General features: G+C 42.3%; 1 protein-coding gene across 1 annotated transcript in view; it reads right to left on the bottom strand.

Moving 5' to 3' along the window:
* The window catches only part of PIP5K1B (phosphatidylinositol-4-phosphate 5-kinase type 1 beta), a gene marked incomplete at its 5' end in the record, with an annotated part of 133108 nt that overhangs the window by 69262 nt on the left and 46948 nt on the right, over positions 1-16898 (bottom strand). Inside the window, 2 exons of the mRNA XM_080911334.1 lie at positions 8751-9050; positions 12733-12885. Coding sequence (XP_080767460.1) covers positions 8751-9050; positions 12733-12885 — 453 coding nt within the window. The remainder of the gene's footprint in view (positions 1-8750; positions 9051-12732; positions 12886-16898) is intronic.

Genomic DNA, 16898 nt, shown 5'->3' with positions numbered 1-16898 from the left:
AGCATACACTGATGGAGAGGAGGAGAACAGACCATTTATGCCAGTCTATGGGAAGGGAGAATGGGCAGCAATGGAAAGGAGCACCCCAGCTTCTTATAAATGTAAACACGTACTTTTCATCGAATGCAGTAATAGCACCCAATCATTTGTCCCAGAGGAATGCAAAATTGCATCAGGTAAAAAGTCGGGACAGAAATGTTCACATTTTAGCTTACTTGAACCATTCGTAAACTAACCCCTCACCAACCCCATAGTCTTTAGCAGGTTAATATTAAACAAGTATATTCATATCACAAAATACCACTCGGCAGTAAAAGAGAGCCAACTATTGCTGCAGTATCTGATGTGCATGATCTCAAGGGTGTTATAGTAAGTGAAAACCACCCTACAGCACTCCATGCTGTTAGAGCATTCTTGTAGTGTTTTTTTTTTTTTTTTTTTGTTTTCTATAGCCCAGGCTGGCTTTGAACTCCTAATTCCTTCTGCCTCTTTCCCCCACCCCCAGCACCGGGACTACCAATGTATCACCATGCTCATCTCTGTATCCAATATTCTTGAAATGCCAAGTTATAGACATGATAAAACATCCATAATGGTGTGAGGTTAGGGAAGGGCTGTGAAGAAGAGAGGAGGCTAGGAAAGGGTGACTGGAGGGACCTCAGAGAAGGAACTGTTCTGTCCTTTATCCTGGTGGGAGTGGCTACATGAATCCATAGGAACCTGCTTATGTACCTAACTGCACACACCTCACCCCCAGAACACATATGCACATACAAAACTGGAAAAATTAAGAAGTGTGAAACTTAGCAGCAGGTCATATTCAAATCTATCTTCTGATTGTGATGCTGTGCTGAAGTCACTTAAGACACTACCATTTCGGGGACAGGAGGAGAAGGGATTCCTCCCACCTCAGACTACCTTTTATTTAGGGTTAGTTTTAGTCATATACTACTCCAAATTAGATTTATTCTTGTATTTTTATGGCACAAGAATCACTAATATTGTTGATAGCAAAACTCTAATGTAATTTAAAATCGTGGAGCCAATTAAGTATCATCTGGAATTACAGTGCTTGCAAGAATCTATTTGGAAAAAGAATTCATTTGTCTTTTCCTTTTACAGGTTATCTTTGAAAAGGAAAAAAAAAGGTATGGTGATGTATAACTATAATATCTGTACTAGAGGCTGAGGCAGGAGGATCATCAATTTGACACTATCCTGTGGTCCATAGAAAGGACAGATGCTCAAAATGCAATAAAACCCCAAACAAGTCAACAACGAAAACAACAAAAAACCCAGACAAAAACAGCCCACCTCCACCATCTAAATTAAATGCAAAAGGCCAGGAAGTACAGCTGGGGTATAAACATTAATCATAATACCAAATTAACACAAAGTAAGCCATATTGCAGCCCACTCAGACACAAGCTCATAGGCATCCAGTCCGTAAATCAAGAGCCTGCCACACGCCGCCGGAGCAGCTCTCTTTGCTCATCAAAATGTTCCCATAGAAGCTGGTTTCATTAAAGTCTCAGGGCCTATTAATATTTACGATAACAGTGATTTGTGGGGAAAGAAAAAATCAATCCCACACTACTGAAAAATTAATAACTTTGCTGCTTAACAAAGAATGATAATAAATGTAAACGACTCATTTAGGTCATTAATTATCCAGACCATATCTATTATGACTCCCACTTGGAGGAATAAGAGATATTTAGGTTATAAACACAAGTTCCCAGTAATATTCTTTGTCATCATTTCACTTTTCCCTAGCGTGCTCCCAAAATATTGCAAGATGTAATAATTTGTCAAATTTATTAAATGACACAGGACTGTAGATTTTTCATAGATAAATTACACCAGAGGGGATAAATAATCACGGTAAATTAAGAACAAGTACAAAACAAATCAGAGGTGCTCTTCCAAAATTCATAGGTAAATTTTCAATCATAAATCTTACCGTGGTCATTTCTCGCTATGCTGTGGGTGCAGCTGTCGCGTGCTGCCATAGTGATGTGGCTGTTGAGAGGACTAAAGAAGGAACCTTGGCCTCTGAGGCATTTATAATCTGGCTTGTGGGGATTCAAACTCAGGTCTTCACACTTGCAAAGCACGTGCTTTACCCAAGAAGCCACACTCCACTCAGCTCCACCCTCCACTTCCTCCCTGTCCCTCACCCCTGACTCCCTACAGCCTCTAATGACAGATGCAGGAAGAGGAGACTCAATCTCCCACTGCAGCCCTGCAGATTTCCCAGCCAGCACATCTTCTTCCCTTCCCCTTTGACCCTAAAATCAAATGCCCAGCGGCAGATCCATGTAAGTCTTGCATTATAAGCAAGCCTTTTTTTTTTTTTTTTAAAACCAGGGAGTGCAAACAGTTCCAGAGCTTCCTAAGTAACAATTTCACCTCTGTCCCCTCCCTCACCCCCACATATCCTTAAATAAACTAACTTAACTCTTCACTGTGCCAAACTGAACCCAGAGGGGCAATCTGTCATTTGGATGTAAAATTCAGATGGGGATCTGTTTATTGATCACACCAGTCTACTTTGCTTCCATTTTAATTTTAAAGCAGATAGCCATCTGCCTGAGGAAAGAAAGAAAGAAGACTGTTTACTGGAAGGTTTCCCTGTTACAATTAAGAGGCTTAAAAACCTTTTAATTTAAAACCCCAGGGGAAGAAGGACACATACGTAAGGGAGGCAGAGGTCAACGTCAAATCAAGGTCTGACGATCATTACAACATGGCTTCCATGGGAAAAAAGAATCACTGAAACATAAATACACTTCTGCTAAACTAATGACACAATGGGAGGATAGCCAGTGGAGTTCTAATCCCACGTGACTCAAAGTGGAAATCATCTGCTTTATTAAATTCTCAATGCCATTTCTGGCACACATTTCAGCAAAACTGGGTGTTCCCTTCAAAAGGACTGCAAGAGTAACCAGAAATAGAGAAGTCATAAAAGACAGATTTCTTGGAGCGGCACCCATGCCTGCCTCTCTTTATCCTCAGATATTCTACTTATTATTCTTTTGTTCAAACCCAGTTTCTGAGAGCTATTTGCTAATTATCCACTGAGCGCCAAGCATGTAGAGACAAAGGCTGAGGCTTGATCCTCAAATTTAAGAATCTCTCCATGAGAAAATAACAAGGTATTAAATATCTTATGGAGGAGGTAAGGTTGGGAGGAGGAGGAAGTGCTGCATGGTGATCTGGGAGGAAGGGGTGTCCCAGCAACACTGAGATGAGTAAGGGGAGGGGAGAGAAGAAGACAGGAAAATATGGTCTGGCAGAGTAAGTCATGAGAATAAGGGGTGCACTAAGGGGCACAGGTTGGAAGTTAATGCACACTGCAAATGAATGGAGAGGCTATTGAAATTCCAGACGAATGCCCAGAGTTTTTATGAAGGCAGCTCCAATAAGGTGGATTCATGTGGAAATTAGGAGATGGACTGGATGAGACATGGTGATTTACTGTGTGTGCAGAGCGTGGGAGAGGACGGAAGAAAAGACACTAAGAATCGGGGCACTGCACTGACCAACTAGTTACCTGATGGCCATGCTGTATGGGCTGGGAAAGCCAAGAAGAGTATAGGCTTGGGGAATGATAGCACATTGCATGGGAAAGCAGTTTTCACAGGGATGCTCAACTTGGTTTTTCCATTATGCTGGAAGCCCGCAGAAAGTCTGGATCTTACTCTCTGTGACAGCAGGTGACCTGTGATGTACTGTCAGTCACCACCACTCTTGCCCTGAGACCATTTCACTTACAGAAGTGAACAGTTATCATAGTGACAGAGTCTGAGGGATAGGGAATCAGAAAGGGGACCAATTCTTCACATATCCACCTCTCTCCATTTCTAGCCAGTTCACACAGGGACAGGAGAGGTCCCGGGACCGGGACGATGACATTTGGAAAAGACCCTTTGGATCCTGTGTGGGAACCAGATTCAGCAGGTTTGAAGTATGCAAGATTAGTTTTTGAGAAGAGTTTCAAGTGGTGTGTGTACCACAGGATGAAGCTGCTGAGGGATTGGCCATCACAAAGGGAAAGCTGACACATAGGGGTTTATATATCACCGGGCAAGCCAGAGAGAGGGAGACGGGGCTTTTAACCAGAGTGCTTGCTCGTATGCTGAGGTCATGCAGCCCATTCCAAAAGAGCCCAGACAGAGAAGCTTTGGATCAGAAGCAGGGAAGCAATTTGTAGGAAATGGGACAGAGCTGGCTTCACAAGCTACACAGGACTCTTCCAACAGCATTTAGGCTAAGGGAGATGGAACCCCTTAGTCTAGGACCTTACAGCAGAATGTATATGAAAGCTGCAAAGCAGAAACCTGGGGAATACATCAAGCACTCAGTAGACTTCCTGTGCCTGTTCAGAAAACCAGAGAGAACCTGGGGACAAACTGCTGTGGGTTCTTTATTTTGTATTTGTTTAGTTTTAATTCATCATCTACAGGGACAGATTTAATAACAACATTTTCATCCAATTGTAGCAAACATGGCCATGCTCATCACCCCCAGCATCCTCTCCTTCTTTCTCATACTCTTCTTCTTGCTGATCCATTTCTGAATCCTAAATAAGCCCCCCCCCTCTACCTTCATGTCATACCCGTATGCATATGTTTCAGATTGCACACGGGAGAGGAATGTGAAATGTTGTGGGTACCAGGTTTATTTTGCTTAACAGGAAGATCTCCAGTTTCATCCTCGTCCCCGCAAATGACCTACTGTAATTCTTCTTTATGGCTGAATAGGAAACAGCATTGTGTATACAGATCACATTTTCTTTATCCGCTCATCTGTCAGTGGCCACCGAGGCTGACTGCAAAGCTTGGCTACTCTGAGCTGTGCTGCGGTAGACGTGGATGTGCAGGTGTCTCTGTGGTATGCTGGTGTAGGGTTCTTGGGTAAAATCGGCAAGAGTAACATTGCTGGATTATATGGCAGTTCAAATTTTAGTTTTTGATGACCTCCCCAAACTGATTTACATAGTGTCTTAGAATCTAATCTATGTCTCCATCAACAGAGAGTAAGGGTTCCAGGGGTCTGGTGGGTTTGTTATTGAAGTCCTCAATTGGGTTCTCATATACTGGAAAAGATTTTTTTTTTTGACAAATATTTGGATGCATTTCTCTTTACCTCACATGCCTTTCCTAATTATTAGCTGCTGTGACGACTAACTATAGTCCTCGAAATGTGTCATGCTATTTCATATACAATATATAGGTTCTTCTTGGGAATAATGTTTCTACTGCTTTGCCTATCCAGAGAATTCCTCGAATCCTTCAGTGTTAATCTGCGACATCACCTACTCCGATCCTCACAAGACAGTATCATTGCCAAATCTCTCGGACCGTTTGACGACAATGGACCCAACATGGAGGCTACTCACCCCATGCTCAGAAATAAGGACATGTCCCAATATGAGCCCAGTTCATCTGTCTCCTGCTGGACTGCTGCCATCATGCTTTAAAGACAGCAGGGCTTTAACAGAAGAGGCCCCAGATGTCAGGTGCCAGCACTGGCCTTAGAGGGACTCTGTGGCCTCCCTAGATCCTAATACCCGTCAGCCATATTAAAGTTCAGTTCTGAGAAGTGGAGGAGATACAGAGAGGAAAAGGCACAAAGAGCCTGGTCCAAAAGTAAAAAATAAAAGTAAAAAAATAAAAACTAAAAGCAAACAAGTTAAAACCAACCAAACACTCCTGTCTCAATTAAATTAAGTAATACTCAAGGGTAAACATTAAACATAATGCCAAATTACCATATGATACAAACCTAGAGATCAGGGAAGAGGGAATTTTAATTGAGAAAATGCCTTTATGAGATTATCCTGCAAGTAAATCTGTAGGGCATTCCTTGATGTTGGGCCGCTTACTCTGGGCGGGTGTCACCCCAGGGTGCATGGCTGTGCATGACACAAGAAAGCAAGCTGAGCAAGTCATAGAGAACAAGCCAGTAAGCAATGTTCCTCCATGGCCTCTGCTTCAGTTCTTGACTTCTTAGATCCCAACAACAGCCTGTGACACTGTGACCAGGAGTCAAATCAGGCCCTTTGCTGCTTTGGGTAATGTATTTATCACATCAGTAGAGAACCTAACTAAGACAGCATCCATCTGACTTACAAAGCAGTCCTCAAGAAACACCAGGAACCGGTTACAGAGCCCTGCATTGCACACAGCTCCTCCCCCAGAGCCAGCTAGGATCACAGCTGACTCGGCAGGCCAGGGATTGGAGTCAGGCTCAGCTTTTACTTGTTCCCATATCTTAGGGATAAACACATTCGTGAAGAGAAGAGCAAGTTCCACAACTTATGTCTTACATAAATTCAAATAAAATTTGATTCCTTGACATTGGCTTCTATACTTCTTAGAACAACAAACATGTTAAAAAATAGAAAACAAACAGGCATATGTCCAGGTTCTTCTTCTTTTTTTTTTTTTTTTATGAAAAGTCATGTTTGAGCATGCTTTCTAGTGATTGGGCTCAAGAAACACACACACACACACACACACACACACACACACACACAGACACACACACAGACACATACTCAGAGGCAGGGGATGAGGGGAAAAAAACAAATCTAAGATTGGAGAGGCTTGGACTATACTCTAGGGAATTTAGATGTAACTTTTCACCCACATCCTGCAAGGGTAGAAAAAACACAAGATAAAAGGTTTCTATTAAAATGTGTGTGTGTGTTTTCTTTTCCCTCTTTTTTTTTTTTTTTAAAGAAAAACATGAATTTTCCAGATAGCTGAATAGCTCTGTGGGATACTCTTTTGTTTGCTTGGTTCCCACTGCTCCTTCTATGACCTGTCAAGAGATAATTATAGTAAAAGGTGTCACAGAGGTTGGCGAGCCTGCTCAGCAGTTAACAGTGCTTGCTGGTCTTCCAGAGGACCTGACTTCACTTCCCAGCAACCATGTCAGGTGGCTCACAGCAGCCTGTAACTCCAGCTTCACCCATCTCCCATGGTAGGCACACAAGCACACGTGAATAAAAAGTCAATAAAGCAGAGGAAGAGCCTTAGAGCGAATCTTTACATCTCCAGTGTTGAGATTCCACCACCTGCTAAGCAACGCTGCACAAGTTTTTTCTTCTTAAAATTGGGAAACATTTTTACATATATGGTGTTTTGTTTGCGTGCATGCCCACTGCCCACAGAGGCCAGAAGAGGGTGTTGGATCCCTGGAACCGGAGCAGCAGATAGTTTCAGGTCTCTGTGCTGGGGCCAGTGGTTAACTGTGGAGCCATCCCTCTTACTCCGAATACGTTTCCAGCTCTTCTCTCTTTCTTCAAGACAGGGTCTGACTATGTAGTGCTAATGGGCCTACAATTCTCTTTGTAGACCAGGCTGGTTTCAGACTCACAGAGGTCTGCTTGCTTCTACCGTCCTATGTGCGGTATTAAAATCGTGTGTCTCCAAACCTGGATTACCTTCTTTTAGGAATTTCTTCAGCAATTAAAATGGGAGCATGGCTGTGCTGAATCCAAGGGGCTCAAAGGGAGAAGGAAGCAATGACTAATGAGTCTTAGACTACGTGGTGTACTGTGTTCTCTCGATGTGCCATTGCTACATAACACATTATGGAACAATTGTGTCAATGAAGAAAATGACTCTCAGGGCTTAGTTTCATGAGCTATCACAATTCTACAGCAGGAGAAAAGGAAAAGCCCAGAGAGGTTAGAATTAGGTTCCTCAGTGGAGACTCTCTGCTCTACACATTACAGTGCTCAGCCGGCCTTCCTCACCTGAGATCTGAGTGTGCCAGGCTGGATGTGGGTCCTTTCTCTCTCACAATAACACGCGTCATTTACCCAGGTCCCCAGAAAGGCACAGCCTGCATAGCATAGCACTTATTTCTTGGTGGTCCTGCCTAGTGGTACTATGAGTTTTCTAGAAAGCCTTGGCAAAGGTCCAGCCTATACCATCAGGCCCTCTGCTCAGCCCAATAACGCTCAGCTCGGCGAAACGTCCTGAATGAACTTTCCAAGTCTATTTGCATAGATCTGTCCAAGTCTATTTCTGGACAGTATATGTATTAAATCATCAGTAGCTATCGGGATGTCTTTATCTTTTTCCCCAAAAGGATTTTTATCCACTTTTACCACATAAGAAGCTGAGAGGTTTGGCCACTTGTTTTTATAAATCACTATGGTAAGAAAATGCACCACCGGTTGGGGAATCCTTCCTTACCTTGACAATCACATGTTCACAGAGCACTGTGCTCTAGCTGGTAACCTCACTCCCAGGGCCTTTCAGACCACAGAATGGTTGGAGCAGATATGCAGCATTTAGAGGTCAGGGTGGTTCTCCAGACAGCCCTTCATTAATCTCACCAAGTACATTTCCCCCATACTCAGTTGAAATCCCATTTCATCCACCATTTGAATATGGCTTTCCTTGCCGGTCTCTGAATTAAATCTAAATTTCATTAACTTCTCAGCTACCTTCCCCGGAGGGAGGAAGGAATGTAAAAGTTCTCATGTTATTTCATCAAAGGAAGCTGACAGAGACTATTATGAAAACCAGCAGAGATGTGTTGAACAGATCCCCAGGTCATTCCTTTATCATCCACCCATTGCCTTAGAGATCTGGGGAGCCTGGGCTAGCACTGGGTCAGTGAAAGATGGGGCCCGCACACATCTATTGTGCAGCTTCTTCAGGCAGCAGCTAGAAGTCCCACAGTTGAGATTATTTTAAAGGAAATCAGAGGCATGTCCTTACCCGGCAGTCTCTCTGTAGTGTCTTCATGAGGGCATTATATGTTTCTGTATCGAAATACAGCCCCTCCTGCATGTCCTGCAGGAAGTCCAAGTCCTTAAACGTGGGGTTGGGTTTCTCCCTCTCTTTTCGGGATGCTCTTCGTTTGTATGTGGAGCCTTTCAGGTCATAGGTCAAGTGCATCCTCATGGCACGGGGTAGTACGTTGTTCATCACCACAATTCGGATGTTGATGCCTCCTGACTGCATGCAATACAGACCATAGAATTTCGGCAGAAGAGTCCTTGGATTCTGGTTTAAATTCTAGAATGGAAAAAAAAAAGAAAAAAAAAGAAAAAGTTTGCACTGTTCCATTTTTACAAAATAATTTTGCAGTAGAAGTGAGCTCAGAAGCCAATATGACTGAACACAGGAAGTGCTGCTAATGTCCACTGTAAAAAATACCGTTTCTAATTTACACTCCCTACTCTTCCTGTCCTCTCCTCCCTCAAGCCTCCTTATGGGTCCCCTTTGTTCCCCTAGAAATTGATTCTTTCATGTCACACATACTTAAATACTTGAATTCTTTCTTTTTTAAAGATTACATTATTTCATTATTTCCCTTTCCTTGCTCTAAACCCTCTCCTGTGCCCTCTCTTACTCTTTCAAACTTATAGCCCTTAAAAAAATTCTTGTTACTTATATGTGTGTGTGCTTGATACATATGTAATATATAAATACAACTTGATCAGACTGTATTATGTTGCTTGTATGTGTATGTTTTCAGGGAAGATTGTTAGGTATTGGATAGCCAAATGGTTGCTCTCTCTCTCTCTCTCTCTCTCTCTCTCTCTCTCTCTCTCAAGATTAATTTACTTTTATTTATATGAGTACACTGTAGCTGTCTTCAGACACACCAGAAGAGGGCATCAGATCCCATTACAGATGGTTGTGAGTCACTATGTGGTTGCTGGGAATTGAACTCAGAACCTCTGAAAGAGCAGTCAGTGTGCTTAACCACTGAGCCATCTCTTCAGCACTTCATTTTTAAAAGAAATATCATTTTCACTCATTTCTGTGAGAGCATGCAGGTATACACGCAGCAGGGGAGAGACCAAGTACTCCTGGAGACTGCTTCTCTCTTTCTACCATGTGGGTTCCAGGGATCGACCCTAGGCCATCGGGCTTGGTGGAAGGTGTCTGTGCCTAATGAGTCATCTAACTGCTCCTACAAACATCACTTTTATGCAACTAAGAGTTACACATGAGGGATGTGATATTCTTTTGAGACTGACTCAGTTCGTTTAATAGAATTAACTCCAGTTTCAACGATCTTTCTCCTATAAAAGTCACAATTTCATTCCTCTTTATGGCTGAAAAGAAGTTCCATTGTATATGTGCACCACATTTTCTCTACCCACCCTGCTGTTGATAGACAGCTGGAATGGATGAATGCACACGTGGCTCCGTTGTCTCCAATTTCCCTCTAGATCTGTTCTTGGAATACCAACATAACTATTTGAAACTCACAGCAGCAAAAGTTGAATTAAGCATGCCCATAAATCTCCAAATTAGCTCCAACTAAACACAGGCAAGAACTGATGGGTACTGCTAGAGACTATTCTCTAAGGGAGCTAAAGAGATTAATTCCTGGGGATAAGTGGTGAATCGTCTAAAACTTAATTCTGCTGGCAAAACTCGTCCTAAATGGTGGGACTAATCTGCAAGCATGCCTGCATTCCTATTATTCTCACCAGGAACAAACGCTGCAAGACCTATAAAGATCAATGACTTTATAGATATTACAGTTTTAAGAGCTGAGTACCACTGGATATTGTAGAAAGTTACTGTTCTTGATGCATTTTAGCTACCTCAACGATAATTCTGTGCTGGTATCATTGGCTCATTCTTCTGGGTTGTAATGCTGCTGCAGTTCTTGATCCATCTTGGGTTTCTACAGTTTTTAAATTCTCTATGGAATGAACATTTTCTCCTAGTATGTGGTCACTTTATTACACACACACACACACACAAAATATATATCTATAGACCATCTATCTTAGTTAGGGTTATTGTTCCTGTGAGGAACATCATGACCAGAGAAACTTGGGGAGGTAAGGGTTTATTTGGCTTACATTTCCTTATCACAGCTCAGCATCAAAATTACCAAGTGGGAACTCAGGTAGGGCAGAAACCTGGAGGCAGGACTGATGCAGAGGCCATGGAGCGATGCTGTTTTCTGGCTTGCTCCTCATGGCTTGCTCTGCCTGCCTTCTTATAGAACCCAGTACCACCAGCCCAGGGGCTGGGCCCTTCCACCTTGATCACTAATTAAGAAAATGCCTTAATCTGGATCTTATGGAGTCGTTTTCTCAGTTGAAGTTGCCCCTTTTTAGATAACTCCAGCTACTGTCAAGCTGACACAAAACTAGCCAGCACACATACACATTACTGATGCATTTTAAGAGTAGGTAAGATATTTAAATAGCTTATTAAAGGGCATCTAACAAAGCCTGTGGTGGAATGGACTGGAAAGATGAGTCAGTGGGTTAAGGCAGTTGTCGCTAACTCTTGCCAAGCTGAATCTGAATCCCAAACCAGTACCATTAGCCCTGATTCCTTCTCCAATCCCCTGATTTAATTTAATAAGATGATTACATTAACATTATGCCTATTTTTGTTCTGTCTTTTGTCAGAAGTCACGTTTATGTATTTCTTACACTTTTGTTTAGCTTTCCTTCTGACTTTGTAACAATTTTCACCATTATATTTGGCCTTATTTCATAAGCAGTACACGTTACTATGTATGCAAGGGATCTGATATAGAAATATAATGTCCATGAAGTAGACAGCAAATAGGTTTTCCCTGTTGAGTTTAAATCTGTCTGAGGGTAATAAAACATACTGATAAATACACATGGGTCTGCTTCTGGACTCTACACTTGAACCATTGATCCATCTATTGAAATTGTCGTTATACAGTATGCAGTTTTAAAAGAATCTCGTTTTCCTTATTTATTGTCTGTGTGTGGGGGATGATAGTGGGGACGTGCATGCCATGATACATGTGTGGAGATCAGAGGACAACTTAGAGAAGAGCGTTTTCTCCTTTCAGCATGTTGGTTCCAGGGATCTGACTCAGGCTGCAAGGTTGGATGGCGACCACCACCTTTACCCACTGAGGAACCTCAGTGCCCATCGTACCACATCTGTATCACCACCTACCACTTTGGAGATTTTTAGTACAGGTTATATAGGCACATTGTTTTCCTTGTGTGTGTGTCTGTATTCGTATGTGTCTGTGTTTGTGTGTATGTGTGGTGCTTACTATGTACCCGTGTGGATGTGCTTGTTTGCATGTGGGCACTTGTGTGTGCACAAGTTTCTACTATCTTCTTCCATTGCTTTCTTTTCTACTTTGCATATTGAGGCAGGGTCTATCATTTCAACCCCGAGCTCATAGATTCTGCTAGTTTGCCAGTGTGCTTGTTCTAGAGATTCTGCCTCCACCTCTCCTGCACTGGGACCAGGGACGGGCCTCCATGCGTGACTGGCACTTACACTCCCTTAGGGACAATAGAAATCTTTACACTAGCAAGTTGAAAAACAAAGTATGAATCGTCATTATTTCATGTCGTTTTATACCTTTAAATAAAATTTTGAATTTTATTCAGATCATTCTCACTTAAAAAAACCTTTTTGTTAATGTTTTTTAGATAGCATACAAAGTAATGAACGTTGCTGAGTTCTTGGCTTTAATTGTTAATTCGATATTCCTGAGAGTCACCTGAGAGGAAAGCCTACAGAGATGAACTTTCTAGATCAGATAGATGGACCTGTTGCGTGCCTATGTGCAACTGTTTTGTCTGGTTACTACTTCTTACAATCCATTGAATGAATGCTACAACACAGTCTAAATTCAAAAAGAAAAGCACACAGGAACAAAGCCCCTCAAGGGAAAATCATGTACCTAAGACAGAAACTATACCTGTGTGCAGACCCTTACCATGTAATAGCCCGGCAACAGCTTCTGTAGAAACTCGGCTTCCTTATGCTGAACGGTTTTGATGATGAATTCATCATCGCTGGTCAAGAAAAACAAGGACCCACTGGCTCCAGGATTGGACAGTTCTATCAGAGGTTCACTGCAGATGGAGTACTGAAAAACACACACACACACACACACACAAAGCATTTTATGCACAGATTCATGTATGTATTTACACACACATACACGTATGCATGCATGCATGTACACATATACTAATTTATTTATGTATTCACAGTGTTGAACTGAACCCAGGACCTTGTCAAGCTTGGTATATGTTCTCCAATGAGCCACAATACCCACTCTAAACAAATATTTAAGTTAAACTTTTGGGGCCAGGTGACAAGGTAAAGCACAGAGATGTGCATTTGGATTCCCAGAAACCAAGTACAAAACTGGGGATTTACACCTGTAATTCTGGGGCAGGGGTGGCTGAGACAGGAAGATAGATCCCTGGTGCTCCAAAGCCAACTAGTCTTGCTGAGTAGCAAACACCAGTTTAGTGAGAGGTCCTGTCTCAAAATAAGATGGTGAATGAACAATAAAGGAAAACATCTGATATTAACTCTCGATAACACACACACACACACACACACACACACACACACACACACACACACACACAGGTGCACACAAGAACATGTACACATAGATGTATCAAATACACACACAATTAAGAGTGTATTCTTCTCTCAATGTAGGCTAAGATGATCTCAAATTGGTCATCCTCCTGCTTCCACTTTCTTACATTGTGACTATAGGCCTGTGCCACCATGCATCATAAAGTCTGAATGCCTTAAATGTGTGTGTAAATGTGTGAATGTCAAAGGACAAGCTTGGGTATCATCCTCAAGAACCCTGCCCAGTTCTTTTGTGAGAGTCTTGCATTGGCTTGAAGCTTATTAATTAATGAATTAAATAATCAGGTTAAATGAGCTGGCGAGTAAGACCCACTGATCTTTCTCTCCTCCCTCCTGCTGGGATTACAAGAGTATGTTCCTACTCTTGTCATTTTAAAGGGGGTTTTGCATGCCTGTGGCTCCTGACAGTGTGTTGATGACTTCGAATGACCCTATGCTCCTTTCCAGCTGTTTTGCTCATCAGTTCTTGCCTGCAAGTCTATTCTCACCTTCCCAAAGGTGTCAGTAACTCTTGACTTTGTGTTTTTTGCAGCGTTGGGGATGGAAACTGAGTAGAACTTAAGACTAAGTTATGTCCTACCATTGAGCTACATTCCCAGCTGGAACATAAGGGACTGGCTTCTTGCATAAGGATAACTAGGTTCTTCTTCAGATTTTATTTTACTTTTATGTGTATGAGAGTTTTTCCTCAATGGATGACTGTGCACCACATACTTGCAGTACCTGTGGAGGCGAGAGAGAGAGAGAGAGAGAGAGAGAGAGAGAGAGAGAGAGAGAGAGAGAGAGAGAGAGATGGATCTGCTGTGACTGGTGTTAAAGGAGGCTGTGGGATGAGGAGCCAAGTGGGTGCTGAGCCCTGCTTTCAGGTCCTCTGCATGAGCAGCCAGGGCTCTTAACCACTGAGCCATCTTTCCAGGCCCTAGATAGCCAGTTCTCCCAACACAGTTAATCGAAAAGACAGCATTTTTCATATTGTGCGTTCTTGACACTGTTGTTGAAAATTTATTAGCAGTAGATGCGAGGACTTAATTCTGATCTTTTATTTTACTGGTCATTAATTATCTTATTCCATTGCTTCATGAAACTGCTTCTCGTTCCCAGAACCACACGGTTCTGTCTAATACAGTGCCGTAACCTAAGGGAACCATACCTTTGAAGATACAGACAGCTAAGAACAAGATTAAAAACACCTCAATTTTTTTTTTTGTGAATATCTAGTTTCCTGTCACAAAAAAGAAAGCAGGTGATGGGGGACAGGAGGGTTTGGAGGGAGAGACAGAGTCATAGACACAGAAAGAGAGACAGAGAGACAAAAGACTAAATGAAATGATTGGAAATGACTAAAGGCAATCTGTAGATGTCACATTTTATATTATCTTGCTTTGACAGCATCATGGACAAGAAAAACACAAGCATGCAAGAAGGAACGGAAGCAAGTGTCTATTTCCAGTCCTTTGGCAACTCCCATATTTCACCCCCTCTCCAGTGGCCTTTTAATTTTTATGATATAAGGTCTTGTTATACAGTCAAGGCTGGCCTTTGAAGTCACAACCATCCTACCTCAGTCTTTCCCATGCTGGCCACACTCACCTGGCCTTGCTTTTGACACTCTGACTAAGCATCAAAAAACTTTAAATCCCTACTGCATGCCAAGGAGAAGTTGGGAAAGCAAAAATAGCCATTAGACTGTGGGCAAGAAATTTCTTTAGCCAAGAGGAAGCAGAGGGCCTCCACCTAGTTACATGTACAAAGTGTTCACATGGATGGGAGGGCAGTGGATAAGGTATGAGTGAGTTATCTGGTGTGTGTAAACTGTGGCTCTTCCAGTCATAAGTATATGGCAATGAGTGACTAAGCTGGAGGCTCAAGAAACCCCTCCTTAAAATAATCATAAAAATATCAGGGGGTTTTGTACAGGCCTTTAATCACAGCACTTAGGCAGGAGGGTATCTGTGAGTTCAAGGCAAGTCTGGAGTACATAGCAAACTCAAGGATATATATATATATCTCCATATGTGTGCGTATCCATATATGTGTGTGTGTATACACACACACACACACACACACACACACACACACACACACACGAAAGCAGCTAAAAGACTTTTCAGGTGAATGCCCTTGAGACCCCAGGTAGAGTAACTTCTTATTATAACCATTTAAAATTATTATTACATGATGACATGTAGGTGGATGTGACACCCAGCCTTCAGTGCATACTTTCTCAGGCATGGGAAGAACTATCTCTACCCAGTGTGTACTGTGTGCACTTTAGAGACACTCCCGTGAGACATTATTTAATACAATGAGGACGCCTTGACAGAAACAAGAAAAAGGTCCAGTCTACTGTTCGATCATGAATGTAAGACCCCAGTGCAGATCTCAGGCTCTCATTAAAAAGGTGAAGTCAGACCCCAGACTCTCCACTTTCTGTCTTTATCCACTGCAACTCAATGGCCATCGGATCTTCCCATGAGTATAGTTAAAAATATGAGAGCACAAAATAAAGGCACAGAGAGGACACGTAGAGCAATCGTGGGGCGATTTAAGAAAACCTGTCTAGAAGCACATGCATGACCTGCACAAGCTCAACTCAAACAAAATCCTAGCATAGATCAGAGAGAGGGGCAATGAGCCCCCACCACTAGCTAAGAAGCTATTGGCCTGTTATGGCTGCTGGGACATTCAGTTGTCTTTGATGTGACCCCTGGTAGGTCAACCACACTGCAGGACGGACTCCACTCCAAACCGTAGTTGGGCAGTACAAACTAAACTCAGTGGGGGAGGGGATTTCAAGTTAGGTGAGTAGGAAGGGGAGGGTGGAACTTATGGAAGGAGTTGGGGGAGGAAGTGTATATATTCACAATACATTGTATGGAATCCACAATAAAAATATTATTTAAATCAAGAGAGAAAAATCTGTCTGGAAAACCTTAGATTCAGACTTAAATAACTCTCCTAATAAAGCCACAAAATTCTCTATCAGCACTGAGGATGGCACGATCAGTCACTTGTACGGTAATCTTTCAGTATGTAATTTACAAAAGAATATCAACAGTCAAGTGTTTGGCCTCTTTTGGTAACATTTTGAATTAACATTATGAATAGCACACCATCAGTGTGCAAGTGACTGAGATTATGATGTTAGACAGGAATATGATTTCCACTCCAGAACCCTAGCGCTTTGTTAGCATGTTCTTGGCAACTTCTCAAGGCTGGTTTTAAAGGACAAACAAAAAGAATTGAATTGAGTCTCCATGTGCATGCCCGAGCTCTCGAAAGCTGCTCAAATGCATGCATCCTCTCATTTCAACCTTCTGCAAAGTTTCCCTGCTATACCCACTGGAGAGAAAGCATAGCCCAACGGGGCTCTGCCCGTGCAAACTAACAATGTAGACTTGTACCATGAGGCACGGATGTTTGTGCCTACTGGTCTCCTACTGTTTCCCTGATGGTGTACAACACTCACTCTGCTTTCGATTT

This window comes from Micromys minutus (assembly GCF_963924665.1).
Source record: "Micromys minutus genome assembly, chromosome: 2".
In the NCBI taxonomy this organism is placed as follows: domain Eukaryota; kingdom Metazoa; phylum Chordata; class Mammalia; order Rodentia; family Muridae; genus Micromys; species Micromys minutus.
Note: the sequence above shows the minus strand (reverse complement) of the source record. Positions and strands in the feature narration are given on the sequence as shown.